The 20,404-nt window shown below is 44.4% G+C and overlaps 1 protein-coding gene across 2 annotated transcripts in view; it reads left to right on the forward strand.

The window, feature by feature from the left end:
* LOC140732471 (repressor of RNA polymerase III transcription MAF1 homolog) overlaps positions 1–19,757 on the forward strand; it is a 63,647-nt gene extending 43,890 nt beyond the window's left edge. For both annotated transcript variants that reach the window (XM_073055173.1, XM_073055174.1), the window contains 6 exons: positions 3,385–3,513; positions 4,991–5,159; positions 5,834–5,955; positions 11,636–11,755; positions 14,703–14,831; positions 18,784–19,757. In XM_073055173.1, the coding sequence (XP_072911274.1) occupies positions 3,385–3,513; positions 4,991–5,159; positions 5,834–5,955; positions 11,636–11,755; positions 14,703–14,831; positions 18,784–18,805 (691 nt within the window). In that variant the 3' untranslated portion in view covers positions 18,806–19,757. The remainder of the gene's footprint in view (positions 1–3,384; positions 3,514–4,990; positions 5,160–5,833; positions 5,956–11,635; positions 11,756–14,702; positions 14,832–18,783) is intronic.
* The last annotated feature ends 647 nt before the right edge of the window (positions 19,758–20,404 follow it).

The raw sequence follows: 20,404 nt of genomic DNA on the forward strand, positions 1-20,404 counted from the left end.
CACCTTGTCAAAGGCCTTATGAAAATCCAAATACACAACATCCACTGATTCTCCTTCATCTTTTCTGCTTGTTAATTCCTCAAATAAATCCAACAGACTTATCAGGCAAGATTTTCCCTTGAAGAAACCTTGCTGACTAGCCTATTTTATCATGAGCCTCCAAGTACCCTGAAACCTTATCCTTAACAATAGACTCGCAACATCTTCTCAACCACTGAGGCCTATAATTTCCTTTCCTCTACTTCCCTCTGTTACAATACAGCAACAATAAATATAGAATTAAGACAGGTTTTTTTTAATAACAAATAAACATTTATTAAACAGCTCAATAAAAATGAAAAGTAAGCAAACGACCAACTTAACCGGAAGTTAACTGCTATATGGCAACTCGAACAGTTCTTAAAGTGGTAAATGCGAAAGTCCAAATGATTTATACAGTCAATTGGGAGAGACTTTCCTGAAGTAACAAATTCCTCAACGACATGACGTTACTGCTGATCCCAGCCGAAATATACCTTGCCTGAAAGACTCACAATGAAGGAAATAAAAACGGCTTGCAGGAACTGACCTTTTCCTTGGTGAATAACACTGCGCCCAGTCCTTTCTGCTTTTACAATGCAGGGGCTATCTCAGATGCAGGTTACTATTTCCTGAATGAAGATCCAATAAGGTCGATCCTGTATTAAACCGCTGACGACACCAAACTTTACTCAATCCTTCGGGTTTCCGTACCTCGGTAAATTCTTCACTCTCCAACTGAATTGCAAAGGTAGATCAAACCAAACCTGGTAGCATTTGGCAAACTGCCGGTTAGAACCTTTGAGACTTAAGATAGAAAGTAAAACTCCACTTTAAAACAAAACTGCGTCATGAAACCAAATACGCAGCATAACGGACTAACGGACGACTTAAACGACATCACAACAGAAACTCCTGCATCATAGCAGGCTTTCCCCATTTTATACCTGTTGGAACAGGCCATCACATGACCTCACACTGGCGGGAAAATTACATCACGTGACCTCACACTGGCGGGGAAATACCTCGCGTGACCTCACACTGGCAGGAAAGTGCATCACTCCACCATCACAAGACCATTACATCATGCTCACCAGATACTCAATTACATCATGGTCATAAGACAGTCACAAGATACCCACGGGGTATGTAACACCTCCCTTCTTGAAGAGTGGAGTGACATTTGCAATTTTCCAGTCCTCTGGAACCATGCCAGAATCTAGTGATTCTTGAAAGATCATTACTAATGCCTTCACAATCTCTTCAGCTACCTCTTTCAGAACCTTGGAGTGTACACCATCTGGTCCAGGTGACTTTTCTACCTTCAGACCTTTCAGCTTCCCAAACACCTTCCCCCTATTAATAGCATATACATTCACTTCTGCCTCCTGACACTCTCAAACCTCGGCATACTGCTGGTGTCTTCAACAGTGAAGACTGATGTAAAATATGTATTTAGTTTGTCCGTCATTTTCTTGTCCCCCATTACTACCTCTTCAGCATAGTTTTCCAGCAGTGTGATATCTACTGTCACCTCTTTTACTCTTTTTAGGTTATTTTCCTCTCTTTTACTCTTTATACTCGACTCTTTTTAGGCAGAGGACAGACACGTTGGAGAGGGAAATTAAGATGTCTAGCCGCCAACGTTGCAGAGAGCCACGGTAAACGGAGCACAGGTGCTGGGCAAAGCAGTCACTTAGTTTGTGCTGAGTCTCACTGACATAGGGGAGGGGATGCCAGGCCAAGAGCACTGAAAGTAGTGGACAAGGTCGTCTTTGTTTCACAGACCTGCCTCCCTCTCTCTCTGTGGAAATATGGACACGTATTTGAATAATCCTGATAGGATCTGTTCCGCTTCGATCTCTATGTTCATGTTACAGGAAGCCAATTCATCACTCAAGACAGCAATAATTTTATCTACAACTATTGTCTGCCTTCACTTCAGCCTTCTGATGATAGTGCTTCATCTGCTCAGATTGGAGATTTGCATTTTATACCTCCTACCCCACTGGTTTTATTTTCCATTCCAGTGACTGAGGTGTGAGGTTTCTGTCACATAATGATTCTGAAAAACTTAATTCATAGCTTTATATTGAATGGACTAGACTACTGCAATGCACTTTTTACTGGCCTTCCAAAACAATCTATTGACAAACTTCAACACGTTCAGAATGCTGCTGCTGGAGTTTTAACAGTAACAAGGATGAGAGAACCTATCACACTGCATTGGCTTTTAGAATCGATTTCAAAGTTTACTTGTTTTTAAAAGCTCTCAATGATGTGGGACCGGAGTACAACACAGAATTGTTTTTCTCAGATCTTCTCAGATCTTCTTCCGCTGGTCTCTTAAACCATCTCCCTTGAAAGATAGTTGTCAGGTCAGCTTTTTTGAACTACGTTCCTAAACTGGAATTCAAACCCGAAAACTATAAGGGATGCAGACTCAGTTGGCACTTTTAAACACCAGCTCAAAACCTATTTATTTAGCCTTGCTTTTAATTAAATCTTTTTGTCTTTTGTTTTCAAATTTGCACATTATTCCCATTGTAAACACTTTGAACAACTGTATGAAAAGTGCTGTATAAATAAAATTTATTTTCAGTATTATTATTAACTTAAGCATGCTCAGCTTAACCCTTTGTGAGATGGATCTGACTTCCCCTGTAACCCTACTAAAACAGGCTCTGTTCTTCCTCTGATCCCCTCAACAGTAAAAAGAAAATATCACTATGATAATGGGAGAACAGTGACTTTTTTCTCCCAGGGCAGCAAAAGCAAAGACCATGAGATATAGGAGTAGGATTACGCCATTTAGTCCATCAGCCTACTCTGCCATTCCATCATGGCTGATTTATTATCCCTCTCAACCCCATTCTCCAGCCTTCTCTCTGTTACCTTTGATGCCCTGACTAATCAAGAACCTGTCAAACTCTGCTTTAAGTATATCCAATGACTTGGCCTCCACAGCCATCTGATTCACCACACTCTGGCTAAAGAAATTCCTCCTTGTATCTGTTCTAAAGCCAGACAACATTCAATTTGATGGTGTTTGGAGAATTAGGGCAGATGTCAGAGGCATTTTTTTTTAAAACAGTGGTGCGTGCATGGAATCTGCTGCCTGGGTTGGTGGTGGAGGTTGGAAGTAGATGGATATTTAAGACATTCTAGAATAGGCATGTAAGAAGACTGGAGGGTTATGGGGTGCATAGGAGGGAAGGATTAGATTGGTCACGGAGTGGGTTTTATACACGTTGGCATGATATTGTGGGCGAAGAGCCTGTACTGTGCTGTCCTGTATTCTGAAATGGAGTAACCTCCATGGTTGTCAATGTATTTCTAATTGTGCTGTTTTGTTCTTTCCTAAAGGATAGAGAGTTATTCCTGTAAGATGGCAGGGGACGACAAGCAGATGTTCAAACAATTTTGTCAGGAAGGGCAGCCCCATGTCCTGGAAGCCCTTTCTCCACCTCAGACCACTGGAATCAGCCCAAACAGGTAGGTGAAGGAAAGTCGTGTCTGTCCACACAGTGCACAGATACATTTATTTATCCCGTGTACATCAAAGCATAGCGTTTGCATGAACAACCAACGCTGCCAGAAATACTGATTGAGGCAGACACATTAGCAACATTTTAAAGCCATCCATGTAGAGGTTAGAGAGCTGTGGGCAGATGGGAGTAACTCACTGGCAGTGTGGTTGGCATGGACGAGTTGGGCTGAAGGACCTGTTACCCTGCTGTTTAACTTTCTGACTCTATGATGAACCAGGGATGTGCTGGCGACAGCCTGCAAGTGTCACCACACATTCCAACCTCACCATGGCAGCACCCATCATCCGGGACCTCCCCACCCAGGACACGCTCTCTTCTCACTGCTGCTACCAGGAAGAAGTTACAGGAGCCTCAGGACTCTCACCGCTAGCTTCAGGAACAGTTATTACCCCTCAACCATCAGGCTCTTGAACCAGAGGGGGCAACTTCACTCAATTTCACTTATCCATCATTAAAATGTTCCCAAAGCCTATGAACTCACCTCATGTTCTCAGCGTTTATTGCTTATTTATTATTATTAGTTTTCTATGTATTTGCACCGTTTGCTGTCTATTGCACACCGGTCCTGCTGGGTGCGGTCCTTCATTGATTCTATTACATTTCTTGAATTTACTGAGTATGAAAATGAATTTCGGTTGTATATGGTGACATATATGTACTTTGATAATAAATTTACTTTGAAAGCAAAACAAAAAACAACAAATCAAACCCCTTTCCTCTTGTCCCCTGTCCCCACTCATGCACAGATCTCCAGCACGGCGGCAAAACCGTTTGACTGCCTTGCTGATTTGATTTGACACAAGTGATGCATTTTGCTGCATGTTTCCATGTACGTGTGCCAAATAAAGCTAATTTTAACCTATTGTAATGTTAACCAATCCCAGGACAGGCTTCCTCTGGCTTCTAGTGGGTCTGTAGATGTCGGGTCTCTGACTTCCCCGCTGGTGATTCAGCCACATCACTGTTTCAAGTTTACTGTCATCTGACTATACATGCATACAACTAAATGAAACACCGTTCCTCCAGACTATGGTGCACCCACACACAGCACATAACCCAAAAGATTTGCCATAATAAAGTTAATAACACGTATTCAAAATGCATGTCTTGTGGAGCACAAGGGAACAGTAAACTGTTCACTGTCCTAGTGTTGACACCTCGGTGATGGCTGATTGTGGAATGAGTGGTCGGGAATCCTTAACAATGCTTTGCATACAGTGCTCCCGGTAAACGTTCAAGTGAAGCTGAAAAGCTGAGGCTCTGGTGATCCTCTCGGTGATTTTTGCTATCAACTTACAGGTGCCCTCCTGGAACCAGAGAGAATAAGCCATATTGCTGTCCACTCGTTAACGGATGTGCAGCTCTTTTCTTTTGTGCTGGATGGGTGTGTGTGGAAGTAACGCCTGTGGTCTGTCCTTCAGGTTGAGCAAGAGTCAGAGTGGGGATGAAGGAGAGGGTCCTCTCTGCGATAAGTGTAGCCGCAAGACGCTGTTCTACCTGATTGCAACACTCAACGCATCGTTCCGTCCTGATTACGACTTCAGTGCTGCAAAAAGCCATGAATTTAGCAAAGAGCCCAGTTTGAACTGGGTAAGTATCTGGAAAATTATAGAAAGTGTTGAAACTCAACGGTTCAAGGTGTGTCAGTATACTACTGCAGCTGCTGATAAAGTTGTTTATGTTGCCCAGGTCTACCACCCCCCACACCCCTTCTAGACTAATCTCTTTGAAACTGAGACTGCGGTGCATATTTGAAGCTGTTCAGAAAGGCTCTACAATGAGTAGTCAAAACTGGCCACCAGCACCAGCCTACCCGACATCAAGAACTATATATACAGAAAGGACAAGTAACATCATGAGCAATCCCACCCACTCTGATTGCTCCACTCCCATCAGGGAGGAGGCTACATACCATCCATGCCAGAACCACCAGACTCTAAAACAGTTACTTTCCCCACGCAGTAAGGCTGATCACCTCCACCATGCTTCCACTCCTCCACACCTCCAACCACCACTACTTTATCATTTCCGTCAGTCACCTTCTGTACAGACACCCCTGTGACTAGTGTCACTTTATGGACAGACAATCAGTCTGTCATAAATCAATATCAATTGATATCTTCTGTATTTATATTTATGGTGTTTTTTATCTTATTGTGTTTTTTTGTGCAGTATTAGATCCGGAGGAACAGCTATAATTTCATTTTCCTTGATGCCTTTATAGTGTTTATGACATTAAACAATCATGAATTTTGAATCTTCAGGTGGTGAATGCTGTCAACACCAGCCTGTTTTCTGCTGTTGGGGAAGAGTTTAACACTTTGAAGCCCCAGCTTTGGGACGCTGTTGATGAAGAGATCTGTCTCTCAGAGTGTGACATCTACAGGTAAGTTGACATCTGATTTTATTTTTATTCCTTCATCTGCTGGGGTCACTTGGTGCTGTGCTTGCCAATTCTATGGATCTAGGTACAATGCTCCTGGCACTTCAAAGTCAAACTTAAAGTAAAATTTATTATCAGAATACACCCATGTTACAGTATACATAACAGAACTAATGCCAACGACTTGCTGCTGTGTTGTCAGGTGTGGTTTCAGTTTGGTATTTTCTAGACGTGGAAAACCAGAGACGTTTTTGTTTTGGTTAGAGAAGACAGAGTTTAATATGATGGTGGTTGTCCGTCATATCCAACAATGACAGGACACCTGTGCAGGAGAGTTTTTAAAGTGGGAAAGTTGTGGCACCAAGGACTGACTTATTTGCAGCAGATGGACATGACTTTCTCTGGTCCTTGTCATGCCCTTTGCTTTCCATGGAGTGTCTTCCTGCTTGTCAAATCTCTCTGTTGATCTCATCTGCCCAATGTGACTTCACATGCTAGGACAGGGATGTTCTTATCTCACCTGGGTATAAGGTCCACTGGCTGCCCTCACCTGGTTTAGCCCTCCTATCAAAGCAGTGTAAGGTGTTCTGCTGCTGTCGCAAGCAAACAGCTACTTAGAGCCACAGGTGAGAGCTGAGTGTCTGGTAGGGACCGAAGGTGAGTGAGCTGCCTCAGAATGGACATGACAAGCCCCTTCACCAGAGGTGCTACCCCTCCCTGGACATTCTGTACATCCCAAAGTGATAGAACCTTTATAAGTAACACTCACAAAGTGCTAGAAGAACTCAGCAGGTCAGGAAGCATCTATGGAAAGGAATAAACTGTTGATGTTTTGGGCCAAGACCTTTATTAGGTCCTGATGAAGGGTCTCGGACTGAAATGTCAACTGGTTATTTCCCTCCATAAAAGCTGCCTGATCTGCTGAATTCCCCCATCATTTTGTGTGTCCCAGCAGAATCTCTTGTGTTTGAGTCCCACTACAGTGCTGTGCTTGGAAGCCTCCCAGTATAATTGTATGTCAGATACTTGGGATTCTCCTGGTTTTTCTGTCTTTATTAGATTCAATTAGTATGTAAGTTTCATAAGTAAAAGATTCTACCTACTATATTTTGAAAGGGTAACAAGGGAGATAAGATTTATTTTGTTAATCTCTGTGCTTCTACCATCGGGCAGGAGTCTTGGGTTCCACACCACAAGGTTCAGGAACAGTTGTTACCCTATCAACAGTGTGGATAACTTCACCACCTCAACTCTGAACTGATTGCACAGCCTACAGACTCACTTTCAAAGACTCTATAACTCACTATTATAATTTACACATTTGTCATCTTTTGTCAGTCTTTGTAATTTCATAATTCTATTACATGCCTTTAATTTTCCCTGCAAATGCCAGCAAGAAAATGATTCTCAAGGTAGATATGCTGACATATATGTACTTTGATAATACTTCTCTGAGGATCGTCACCTTGTTGTGGTGAGATCCTGAGATCCCGAGAGTAATGCCGTCTGGAGCTTAGCTCCTGGTAGGGTCACCATGGCAGTAAGGTCAAGAGGGAGGTTCCAGACAAAGAGCAATCCAGCCATGACCTCGGCAGTGGAGCTGCGTAAGATTATGACACCATAAGACCATGAGATGTAGGAGCAGAATTAGACATTGAGTCTGCTCCGCCATTTCATCATGGCTGATCCATTTCCCTCTGAGCCCCAATCTCCTGTCTTCTCCCTGTATTCCTTCATGCCATGACTAATCCAGAATCTACTAACCTCTGCTTGAAATCTATCCGATGGCCTGGCCTCCACAGCCAAATTCCACAGATTCACTACATCACTAAGAATAAGGGGTAGGCCAATTAGAACGGAGTTGAGGAAAAACTTTTTCACCCAGAGAGTTGTGGATCTAAGGAATGCTCTGCCTCAGAAGGCAGTGCAGGCCAATTCTCTGGATGCTTTCAAAAAAGAATTAGATAGAGCTCTTAAAGGTAACAGAGTTAAGGGATATGGGGAGAAGGCAGGAACGGGGTACTGATTGTGGATGATCAGCCATGATCACATTGAATGGCGGTGCTGGCTCGAAGGTCTGAATGGCCTACTCCTGCACCTATTGTCACTACAGCAGTGAAGGTGGAGGAAGGCTGCAACAGTCCCCAGTCATCTTGAATCCATGTCACTGACCCTGACTGCAGTCTGTCAAGTTCAAGTTCAAGATTGTTAACTGACTACATGTATACAACCAAATGAAACAATGTTCCTCCACACCATGTGCACCCACAAAACACGTATCACAAATACCACATCAACCAAAATATTACCACAAATAAGTTAATAAAATACAATTCAAAATGCACATAGTGCACAACACAGGTAAACTTTGTTCAGCTTGCTGTTCTAGTGACGAGGCCTCTGTGGCGGCAGGTATCTCGTGTGGTGGCTGCCGTGCATGAGTCTTCCCACACAGGTGTTCCCCATTAAGGGAACAACTCCTTCGGAGAACATCATACTTAACTGCAGTGACGGCTCTACCACAACATTGATAATATAACATCTGAACTTCAAACTATCTGTGGAGCCCAGGAAATACTTCTCTGTATTTAGTAACGTGAATGAGTTGAGGGGAGGTAACAGCAATGTCCCAGAGCATATCAACACAATGTGAGAACTGGTGTTGGAGGACTTGAAAGGCATAAAGATGGATAAATCCCTTGGGCCTATCCGGGGGTATCCTAGGATGTCATTTGGAAGCGAGGGAGGAGATTGAATGGCAAGGTAACATAAAGAGGTTAGATAGTGGAACATTCTACAGTGCTAGTGACTCAGGTTCAATTCTCGTTGCCATCTGTAAAGAGTTCACATGTTCTCCTTGTGACCATGTGAATCTCCTCTGAGTGCTCCAGTTTCCTCTCAAAGACATACTGCTTAGTAGGTTAATTGGCTACTTGGAGGGTGCAGGCTTATCAGGCCAGAAGACTGTATCTAAATAATAAAACGTAAAAATCAATTGCTGGGGCTCTGGCAGAGATTTTTGAATCTTTTTAATGCCAGCGAGGTTCTGGAAGACTGGTGGGTGTGAGTAATGTGGTTTTATTCAAGAAGGGCTGCAAGGACAAGTCAGGGAACTGCAGGGCACTCCAATATACAGCATTGATGGAAGACTTTGTGTGGGAATTGTCATGAATTAGAGCTTTTGAAGAGCTAACTGACGGGACTGATAAAGGCAAGGAAGTGGACTTAGCCTACTTGGACTTTATCACGGCCCTTTACAGGATCCTGTATGGCAAGCTAGATCAGAGTCCGATTTATTATCACTGACATCTGCTGTGAAATTTGTTGCTGTGCAGCAGCAAATTACTGTAAATTAAAACATTATGAACAATGCAAGAGAAAGAAATGATGAGGGAATGTTTGTGGGTTCATAGATTCAGAAATCTGATGGTGGAGGGGAAGTAGCTGTTCCTGCATGGTTGGCTTTGTGTCTTCAGACTCCTGAACCTCCTCCCTGATAGTGATGAGAAGGAAGTGTGTCCTGATGAGGAGGGTCCTTGATGGATGTTGCCTTCTTGAGGCACTGCAAGAACAGGTGGGATTTAGGGTGAGCTAGCCAACTGGATACTAAATCGGCGTGATGGTAGGAGGCAGAGGGGCTGGTGAGGATTGTTTATCAGATTGGAGGCCTGTAATGAGGAGTGTTTCACAGGGATTGGTATTGGGTCCTCAACCTTCTCATCCAAATCATAAAATATTGGTTTAATGTATACATTGAATTCTGGTTAATTGGGACACTTCAGGACAAATACATTTTGGCCCAATTAGCCTAATTTTCATAGTTAAAAATGTATAGGACAAACTACCGTTTAACTGAGTAGCAAATTATGTTTTTAATTGAAATACGGAACAAATTAGAACACTCAATACTACAGTACTATAAAACTGTATTAATTCCCAATAGTCACTGATGGAGGAATTCATCCAGTGTATGGTATAGTCTTCGTTTGATTGACTATAAATTAACAAAATCAGTGCAGACACCTAGTGCAAACAATGGACTGCCTTCCTGCACAAAGTAGTGTCAAAAATCACTGCTTGTTAATTCTATGCTGTCAGCCCAAATGAATAACATAACACAAGCATGTGAAACTGCAGTGTAGTATCTAACAGGCGTACATGTTCATGCGTCTGACACTAGTTAGAAAATGTTTGGCAACAGTCTTCTGTCCCAAATAAGCAACATAGTGTCCCAGATAAACAAAGGGAATCCCAGCTATTTTCTCAATTGTTTTTTTTTGTTCGTTAGGAGTTGTCCCAAATAGTGGCTGCCCCAATTAACCAATTGGTTGAATTAGCTGGAATTCACTGTATTTTTTAAAAAGATTAGATTAGTGTGAAGTGGTGCATGTTGAGAAGTTAAACCAGAGCAGGACAGTAAATCGGGAGAGAAGAACAGTGACGTGGTGTTCAAGTACATTGTTCCCTGTAGGTAGTATAACAGTGTGGTGAAGGAGTAGGGTATGCTTGTCTTATCAGCCGAGACTCTTGAGTACAAGACCTCAGACCTCAATCGGCATGTAATTTTTATAAAGCCAAACTTATTTATTTAGTGATACATTGTGGAACAAACCCTTCTGGCCCAACGAGATACACTGTCCAGCAACCCAGCTATTTAACCCTAGCCTAATCACAGGATAATTTACAATGACCAATTAACCTACTAATTGGTACATCTAGACTGGGAGAAAACCTGATCACCGGGGGAATTTCATGCACACACAGGAAGAACATATTGACAGTGGCGGAAATTGAACTCTGAACTTGTCCTGAGCTGTAATAGAGTCGTGCTAACTGCACTAAGTGTATTATGCACAGTTCTGATCGGCACATTACAGAAAAAGGTGTGATGAAGCTAGAGGGTACAGAGAAGACTCGTAAGGATGGTTTGAGTTAGAGACTGGAGGAAAGGCTGGGTCTGATCCCTGGAGCGAAGGAAGCTGTGAGGTGAATGATAGAGATAAGTAACATTACAAGAAGCATAGATGGGTCAGATAGTGTCTGTTTAGGGTTGGAGGTGAGAAGGAGAAGGTTTCAAGGGAATCTGAGGAGTAAATGTTTCACACACACTATTGTTGGTGTGTGGACTGAGCTGCCGAAGGAGGAGGTGGAGTCAAGGACAGTAACAACATTGAAGAGGCACCTGGACAGGTAACTGCAAGCAAATTCAGGTTCATTTATTTATCACAATGTATGTCGAAACATACAGTGAAATGCGTTGTGTTACCAACACAGCCAGGGATGTGCAGGGGCAGCCCACGAGTGTCTGGCACTGAGATAGCATGCTCAGCAGAATAACAACAACAGCAAAACAAGCCCCTTTCCTCCCTCCCGCTGACAACTCAGAGGGATGAGGAATTAATTAATGCAGACAAATGGGATTAGTAGAGATAGGCATGACATGGTTTGTTTGTTCCTGTGCTTATGTCTAACTCTAGAGTTTGGAATTTTATCAGTCAGTTACTTGGGCTTTTCATTCCAGCTACAACCCTGATCTGGACTGTGCTTCATACAGTGAAGAGGGCAGTTTCTGGTTCTTTAATTCTGGTCCTTTTCATTCCAGCTACAACCCTGATCTGGACTGTGCTTCATACAGTGAAGAGGGCAGTTTCTGGTTCTTTAATTCTGGTCCTTTTCATTCCAGCTACAACCCTGATCTGGACTGTGACCCGTATGGTGAGGAGGGCAGTCTCTGGTCCTTTAACTATTTCTTCTATAACAAGAGACTGAAGAGGATCGTATTTTTCACTTGTCGCTCCATCAGGTGAGATTCTGGCAGCAGGGAAGGTTGTTGTTAAACTGAGCAGCACACATGTAGAATAGTTTACTGGTTCATTGGTAAGACCGGGTTGGGGGGGGTCTGTGTTGCCTCTGTTATTGCATGGACCAGGCCCTGGTGCCCCAGCTGCCCGGGAGAGGAGACACTGAGACAGAGTGCAGAGGCCTCTGTGTGTGGGGGCTGCTGCTCCCATCAGTTCACTCAGTGCAAGAACAAGTTTGACCAGGGCAACATCCCATGTACCATCAGACTACAGACCCTGACACTCATGGATTTGGACCATAAGGTATAGGAGCAAAATTAGGCCATTTGGCCCATTGAGCCTGCTCTGTCATTTCACATTGGCTGATCCATTTTTCCTCTCGGCCTTTATGTCCTTCCTTTACACCATAACCCTTCATGCCCTGACCAATTAAGAATCTGTCAACCTCTACCTTAAACATGCATGAGACTTGGCCTCCACAGCCGCCTGTGGCAACAAATTCCACAGATTCACCACTCTGCCTAAAGAAATTCCTCCTCATATCTGTTCTAAAAGGACATCCCTGTATTCTGAGGCTGTGTCCTCTGGTCTTAGACTCTCCCACCATAGGAAGCATCCTCTCCACATCCACTCTATCAAGGCCCTTCCCCATTCGATAGGTTTAAATTAGGTCACCCCACATCCTCATATCATCTGCAAACTTTGTAGCAAAGCCATCAATTCCATCATCCAAATCATTGACATATGACATAAAAAGAATTGGTCCCAACACAGACGTCTCCCTGTGGAACACCATGAGTCACTGGTGGCAAGCCAGAAAAGGCTCTCTTTATTCCCAGTCTTTGCCTTCTGCCATTGCCAGTCAACCATTGCTTTATCTTTGCTAGAATCTTTCCTGTAATACCATGGGCTTGTAGCTTGTTAAGGAGCCTCATGTTTGGCACCTTGCCAAAGGCCTTCTGAAAGTCCCAAGAACACACCATCATCATCATGGACTTTGCTATATTAGATTTTGTGACTTATTTTCTGCTATTGTAACTATAAGTGCTATGTCTTCTCCGTGGATTGTCGCCTTGTCATGGTGGAGAAGCTTGTGTGGAACTGAGATCCCGAGAGCGATGCCGTCTGGAGCTATGCTCCTGGTAGGGTCACCCATGGCGGTAAGGTCGAGGGTGAGGTCCCTGACAAAGAACAATCCGACCAAGACCTCAATGGTGGAACAGGTGGACAAAGTTACTTCGAACTCAACAGCTGTGAAGGCGGATAAAGGCTGCAACAAATCCATCAGCTCCAATCGTCATGGTTTCCATGCCATTGGGATCAGTTGGTTGATTTGTGAAGTATCGTGTGCTTCTTGGAGTGCAACATCAAGTACACGTTAAACAAGTACATACACAGGTGTCTTTGCTCTGTGATAGATCAATGGAATGAAGACCATCATCCTCAACCTGGAGGGATAGCCACGATGATGATGAAGTGTTATGAGCTGTGTACTGTTGGTACTGTGCTTTGCACTTGGACCCAGAGGAACACTTGCTTGTCTCTGTTCATGTACAGATGAATTACAATGAAAATACAAAGTGTGGGACAGGCAGCATTCATGGAGGGAAATAAACAGTCAACGTTTCAGGCAGAGATCCTTCACCGGGACTGGAAAGAACAGGGGCAGAAACCAGAATCAAATAGTGGCGTATGAGCAGGTGACAGGTGAGACCAGGGAGGGGATAGTGGGTATATTGAATGAGCTGCCAGGGGGAGTGTTTAGACAGTTACAATTACCACGTAAGAAGACATTTGGACAGGTATGTGGATAAGAAAGGTTTAGAGTGATGTGGGCCAAATACAGACAAAAGGCACCAACTTGGTCATGGATGAGTGGGCTGAATGGTCTGTTTCTGTGCTATATAACTTTGACTAATGTAATTGTGAATCTACTTCTGGAATTCCCCTCCATAGATGCTGCCTGATCTGCTGAGTTTCTCCAGGGTTTTGTATGTGTTGCTCTGGATTTCCATTGTTTGCAGAATCTGTTATGGAATGCAGGAATTAGTGATCCTTATTTATTTATTATTATTTTGTTTTTTTTTTCTTCTATACTATTGAACTCCTGCTGCTAAGTTAACAAATTTCACATCACATGCCAGTGATAATAAATCTGATTCTGATTCTCCCCATAATCTTTGACGCACTGACCAATCAGAAGCTTATCAACCTCCACTTTGAACATACCCAATGACTTGGCCTCCACAGCTGTCTGTGGCAGTTCATTCCACAGATTCACCACCCTCTGGCTGAAGAAATTTCCTCTCATTTCAGTTCTGAATGGACATCTGTCTCTCCTGAGGCTGTTTCCCTCTGGCCCTAGACTTCCCCGCTAGAGCTGGGCGGTGTAGCCCAAAGGGCTTACTCCGTGCCGGGGGCGCAGCCCTAAAGTCATACTGCATGCTGGATGGCACGGTCTGGAGGGCCTTACCCCATTCTGTATCACAAAATAAATAAATAACGACAGAGTGGCAGTTCGTCTTTCACTTGCAGCCTCATGGCAGGACTCACTGTGTCTGTGCTGACTAGTAGGCATCTGTCTGTATCAGAGTCAGGTTTACTATCACAGGCATACATGGTGAAATTTGTATTGTGGTAGTGTACATTGCAATACACAATAATAAAAGACATTTATATTACACTGGCTGCTAGGTTAATTGGTCATTGTAAATTGTCCTGTGATTGGACCAGGGGTAAATTGGGAGTTGCTGGGCGGCATAGCTCAGAGGGCCAGAGGGGTCTGTTTTACACTGTATCCAAATAAATAAATGAAGATTGTAGAGAGGCAAAAATGGAGTTGCCGGTGGAAATGGGTTGGGTAAATTCACTGATAATATCCAGCTGGTTCTGGGTGAGGATAGTCTTGTTGAGTGCTGGCAGCCCCTAACTCTGAGCATTGCTTTACAGTGGGTATTTGTACAGTCAGCGGTCAGCAATCAGCAACAACTTCGACATGGACCTGGACGATGAAGAGGCCCTCAATCAGGATCAGGACGAGGAGGATGAAGATGAAGCAGAGGCCATGGAAGAGACCAGGTAAGTCCTCGCCACAAGGGCTGACCACCCTCTTCCAGTGCTAAAGATTATCCCTGCGTGCAAGCTTTGGAATAAAAATATCTGTGTTGTGTGAATGTTGTGATCAAATTTGCAAGCCTATGTTATTGGTCATGGACTGGTACAGGCTGTTTGGCTCACGATACGTTGCCAACTCCAAGATCAATCTTACCATTTCTCCACCAGCCCTGGCAGCGGCTTCCACGCACTCACTGCTCTGTGTGTATGTTTTTTTTAAAAAAAGCTACCTCTAACATCCACTCCTGTACTTTCCTCCAATGCACACAAAACGCTGGAAGAACTCAGCAGGCCCGGCAGCATCTATGAAAAAGAATATAGTCAATGTTTCGGGTCAAGGCACTTCGTTCGGCAGGACTGGAGAAAAAACGATGAAGTCAGCATCAGAAGGAGGGGAAGGGGAGAGAGAAACACAAGGTGATAGGTGAAACTGGGAGAGGGGGTGGCTGAAGTAAAGAGCTGGGAAGCTGATCAGTGAAAGAGATGCAGGACTGGAGAAGAGGGGTCTGATGGAAGAAAGAAAAGGGTGAGGAACACCAGAGGGAGGCAATGGGCAGGCAAGGAGGTAAGGTGAGAGAGAGAAATGGGGACTGGTGGGTGGGGGGGGGGGCGGGTGAGGTCATTACCAGAAGTTTGGGAAATTGATGTTCATGCCATCAGATTGGAGGCTACCCAGATGGAATACAAAGTGTTGATCCTCCAACCTGAGTGCGGCCTCATCGTGACACTAGAGAAGGTCATGGACCAACATGTTGGAATGGGAAGTGGAATTAAAATGGGTGGCTTGTTCTGGCAGATGGAGTGTAGGTGCTCGGCGAAGCAGTCTCCCAATCTATGTTGGGTCTCACTGATATACAGGAGGCCACACCGGGAGCACCGAGCACAGTATATGACCCCAGCAGACTCACAGGTGAAGTGTCGCCTCACCTCACCTGGAAGGGCTGCTTAGGACCCTGAATGGTAGAGAGGGAGGAGATGTAGGACTTGTTCCGCTTGCAAGGAGGGAGATCAGTGGGGAGGGATGAATGGACAAGGGAGTTGCATGGGGAGTGATCCCTGCAGAAAGGGGTGGGAGGGAATGTGCTTGGTGGTGGGATTCCACTGGAGATGGGGGAATTGTGGAGAATTATGCGCTGGATGTGGAGGCTGGTGTGGTAGTAGGTGAGGACAAGAGGAACAATGTCTTTGGTGGGGTGAGGGCGGACGTGCGTGAAATGGAAGTGATGTGGTTGAGGGCAACATTGGTGGAGGAAGGAAAACACCTTTCTTTGAAAAAGGAGAACATCTGCTTCATTCTGAAATGAAAAGCTTCATCCTGAGAGCAGATGTGGTGGAGACGGAGAAATTGAGAGAAGGGGATGGTGTTTTTACTAGTAACAGAGTGGGAAGGGATATAGTCCAGGTAGCTGTGAGAGTCCGTGGGTTTGTAATAGACATCAGTGGATTAGCTAACTCCAGAGATAGAAACAGGAGGGAGGTGCGAGAAATACTTCACTCCAATCACTTTAACATTGTGCCCTCCTGGGGGAAAAATATCCCTGGCTGTCCACTCAATCAGTGCCTCATCTTGTACATCTTTATCAAGTCACCTCTCATCCTTTGTCATTTCAAAGAGAAAAGCCCTAGCTTGCTCAACGTTTCCTCATGAGACATGCTCTCACATCCTGATAAATCTCCTCTCTGCTTCCACATCCTTCCTGTGATGAGATGAGCAGAAATGAACACAATATTTCTAGTGTGCTCTAACTAGAGTTTTATGGTGCTGTACAGGCCCTTTGGCCCATGATGTTCAGCGTACTCCACGATCAATCTCTCCATGGCACACAACCCTCCGTATTTGTTTACATACATGTCTCTGAACTGTCCCTATTGTATCTGGCAATGTGTTCCACATACCCACCACCCTCTCTTTAAAAAAAAAATGAAAAAACACTAACTGCCATCCACTCCCTCCACTCACCTTAGTTATGCCCCCTGGTATTAGCCATTTCTGCCTTGGGGAAGACTTGAAGCTCCAGTTTTCTGTCATCCATGTGCCTCAGGCTGTCTTAAATGCCTGTAACGTATTTGCCTTTACCACCCCTGGCAGCAGGGTCCATGCACCCATCACTATCCGTGTAAAGAACCTGCCTCTGACATCCCCCACATTCAAGACTCAGGATTGCTCAATGTCATTTGCAGTACACAGTTGTAAAGAAGAACAAAATAATTGTTACTCTGGATCTGATGCAACACAATAAATACACCAGATGAGTGAAGTACACAATGATAATAAAAATACAGTAAGTATAAATGCAACAGACAGCTTCTACACTGCAGATTGATTGTATGTCCATAAACTGACGCTAGGCACAGGAGTGTCTGTGCATCAGGTGACTCTGACAGGAAATGATAAAGTAGTGATAGTAAACTGTCCTGTGAAGGGGTGAGTTACTGGGTGGAGGTGAATAGTTGGAGGTGTGGAGGGGTGAGTTACTGGGTGGAGGTGAATAGTTGGAGGTGTGGAGGGGTGAGTTACTGGGTGGAGGTGAATAGTTGGAGGTGTGGAGGGGTGGGTTACTGGGTGGAGGAGATCAGCCTTACTGCTTTTGTCTCTGGTGTCTGACTTAGATGTTACATAGCTTTCTGGTTTCCTCCCCAAATTCAAAGATGTACAGGTTAGTAGGTTAATTGGTGGCTGTAAACTGTCCTGTGGTTAAATAGGTGGGTTGCAGGTGGCATGGCTGAAAAAGCTGGAAGAGCCTGTAACACGTTGTATCTAAATAAATAAGTAAAAACCCAGCAGTCTGAGCAATGTGCTGGGGGCAGCCCAAAGTGTCTCCATGCTTCCAGCACAGCATTAGCATGCTCACAACCTGCTAACCGTAACCTGCACGTCCTTGAAATGTGCAAGGAAACGGGAGCTCTCACAGGAAATCCATGCGGTCACTGGGAGAGCTTACAAACTGCGGCAGGACCTGAACCTAGCTTGTTGGTGCTACGCTACCATTCTGTCCCAATGCATTGAGGCTGGCCAGCAACCATGGCAGTGCTATCAGCTTCCAGTTATGGTGTGTAAGCTTGCACATATACACTCGGTGGCCACTTTATTATCTACTTCCTGTACCTAATAATGGCCACTGAGTGTATGTTCATGGTCTTCGCCTGCCGTAGCCCATTTACTTAGAGGGTTGACGTGTTCAGGGATGCTTTTCTGTACACAACTGTTGTAATGCATGGTTATTTGAGATCCTGTTGCTTTTCTGTCAGTTCGAACCCATCTGGCCATTCTCCTCTGACCTCCCTCATTTACAAGGCATCTTCTGCTGTTCACTGAATGCTTTTGTTTTTTTGTTGCTTTGTCTAAATTCTAGAGACTGCTGTGTTTGGAAAACACCAGGAGATCAGCAGATTCTGGGGCACTCAAACTGCCCTGTCTGGCACCAACTATCATACCACAGTCAATGTTACTTATTTCACATTCCTTCCCCATTCTGTTCTGATGTTTAGTCTGAAAACAACTGAACCTCTTGACCATGTCTGCATGCTTTTATGCGTTGAGTTGCTGCCCCAGGATTGGCTGATGAGACATGTACATCAGTGAACAGGTGCACAGTTGAAGTGGCCGCCTGGTGGCGCCACTTCGGAAGCGAAGGCCCCCAAGTTCAAACCCAGTTGGGGCCCCCCCCCCCCCCAATGGGCACGCTTTCCATCCGTGCTGGGTTGAGTGCTGAGCTAGCCACTCAGCCTCGTAAAAAAATAAGGGTTGAGTCAGGAATGTTCATACCGTGACCCGGATAATCCGAAAGGAGACCAATCCTGACACCACGCGCCAGACAAGAATGGCTGACTGTCTGGTGTGACAAGCTATGAATGAACTAATGAAGTGTATAAAGTACTGGTTGCTGTGCACTCAGTTTGTTGTTTGTCTCCTCAGGTACCAAGCGGTGTGTGTCTAAGCGTCAAGCAGATCATCACCCTTCAATACCACCTGCTTTCATACCCCTGCACCCTGACCGCATCTCTGTGGAGCTCAGCGTGAATGACCAGCACTTAAATCTCAGGCATCAGGACTTCTGACAGTCTAGCCCTTCTCATTGCGAGGCTTGCACTGGTTTTAAAATAACTGCCTGCAGGAGTGGGTAGATTATTGTGGCTCCATCGTTGACATTCACCTCTTGTTGAAACCGAGCCATGTGTTGTGAAACATGTTTAAGAACCAAGGTGATTGACGTTTTTTTGTCTTCTGTAAGTGGGCTCACCAGCGCACTCTACAAATCAGGGTACGTTTGCCCTTATCGGATCACAGATGTTGTCGAGGATCCGTCTCAATATTACGTGTTGGACTGATGAAAATCAGCACACCTGGTGCTCTGAACAGAGCACCCCAAGTACCTGTTGACCTGTGCCGCTGGTGTGGAAAGTAGCCGATTGTCCAAGTCTGGAACTAACTCTGCATACAGACAACTGATTTATCATCGCTACGTTCGGCTTCTGAAGTAGTTGTGCTTCCTGCTACTCTAAGCTCACCCTAGGCCTCCTCCATCGTGGTGGGATTATAACCCTTCACTTGGCTCTCCCTGGTCAGCAGACAAGCTGACCTTTTTACTCTGCCCTGGATCCCTTTCTACATTGGAGCTTGCACTTGAGGAGCCTTACGGTGTCATCCTGTTTAGTCATTTTTACAATTTTTTTTGTTTTGGTTTATGAAAGCATAAAGATTGTTGTATAATAAATCCTTTTAATGAGTATGCTACCAAAATATATTTTTGTTCTCTGCACCAATTATTAAAGAAAACGTTTTGATTTTGAAAAGAGAATAATTGAGGGTTGTGCCTTGCTCTCTGCATTGAAGCTTGGCCTGTACAAGGGCCAAAGAGGTTTCTACCAAATTATAAAACTTCAAAATTGCTTCTGATCGTAGTTTTTATTTTGGGTCTCAAATTTCCTTCCAGGAATCTGCAGCCAGGGAAAGGGGCTGCAGGTTTTAGCTGGGACTCCAGGGAAACTGAATTCCTATGCAGCTCGATCTGTCACATCACTCCTTGGTTGCATTAATTCCAGGTCGGTTTGCTCACCCTGTTATGGGAAAGATGTGGTTAAACTGGAAAGAGTGCAGAAAAGATTTCTGAGGAGTTTGCTAGGACTGAGGGCCCGAGTTATAATGAGAGGTTGGCCAGGCTTGGACTTTATTCTTTGGAGTTTTAATTTAATTTAGAGATACAGCATGGTAACAGGCTCTTCTTGCCCAGTCAGCCCACCTGACTAACCCATACATCGTTGGCATGTGGGAGGAAAGCAGAAGACCTGGAGGAAATCCTCACAGTCACGGAAGAACGTACAGATTCCTTGCATATAGCGGCATCCATTCAGGATGAGAGGGGAAAAGTTTAAAAGGGAACTGAGGGGCAATTTTTTTTTTAAACCCAGAGGGTGTCGAGTATAGAATGAGCTTCCAGAGGAAGTGATTAAGGTAGGCAGCACTTGGATTAAGTGATTAAGGTAGACAGCACTTGGATTAAGTGATTAAGGTAGGCAACATGGATTAAGTGATTAAG

Source organism: Hemitrygon akajei, chromosome 8 (assembly GCF_048418815.1).
Source record: "Hemitrygon akajei chromosome 8, sHemAka1.3, whole genome shotgun sequence".
NCBI classification, from domain to species: Eukaryota; Metazoa; Chordata; class Chondrichthyes; order Myliobatiformes; family Dasyatidae; genus Hemitrygon; species Hemitrygon akajei.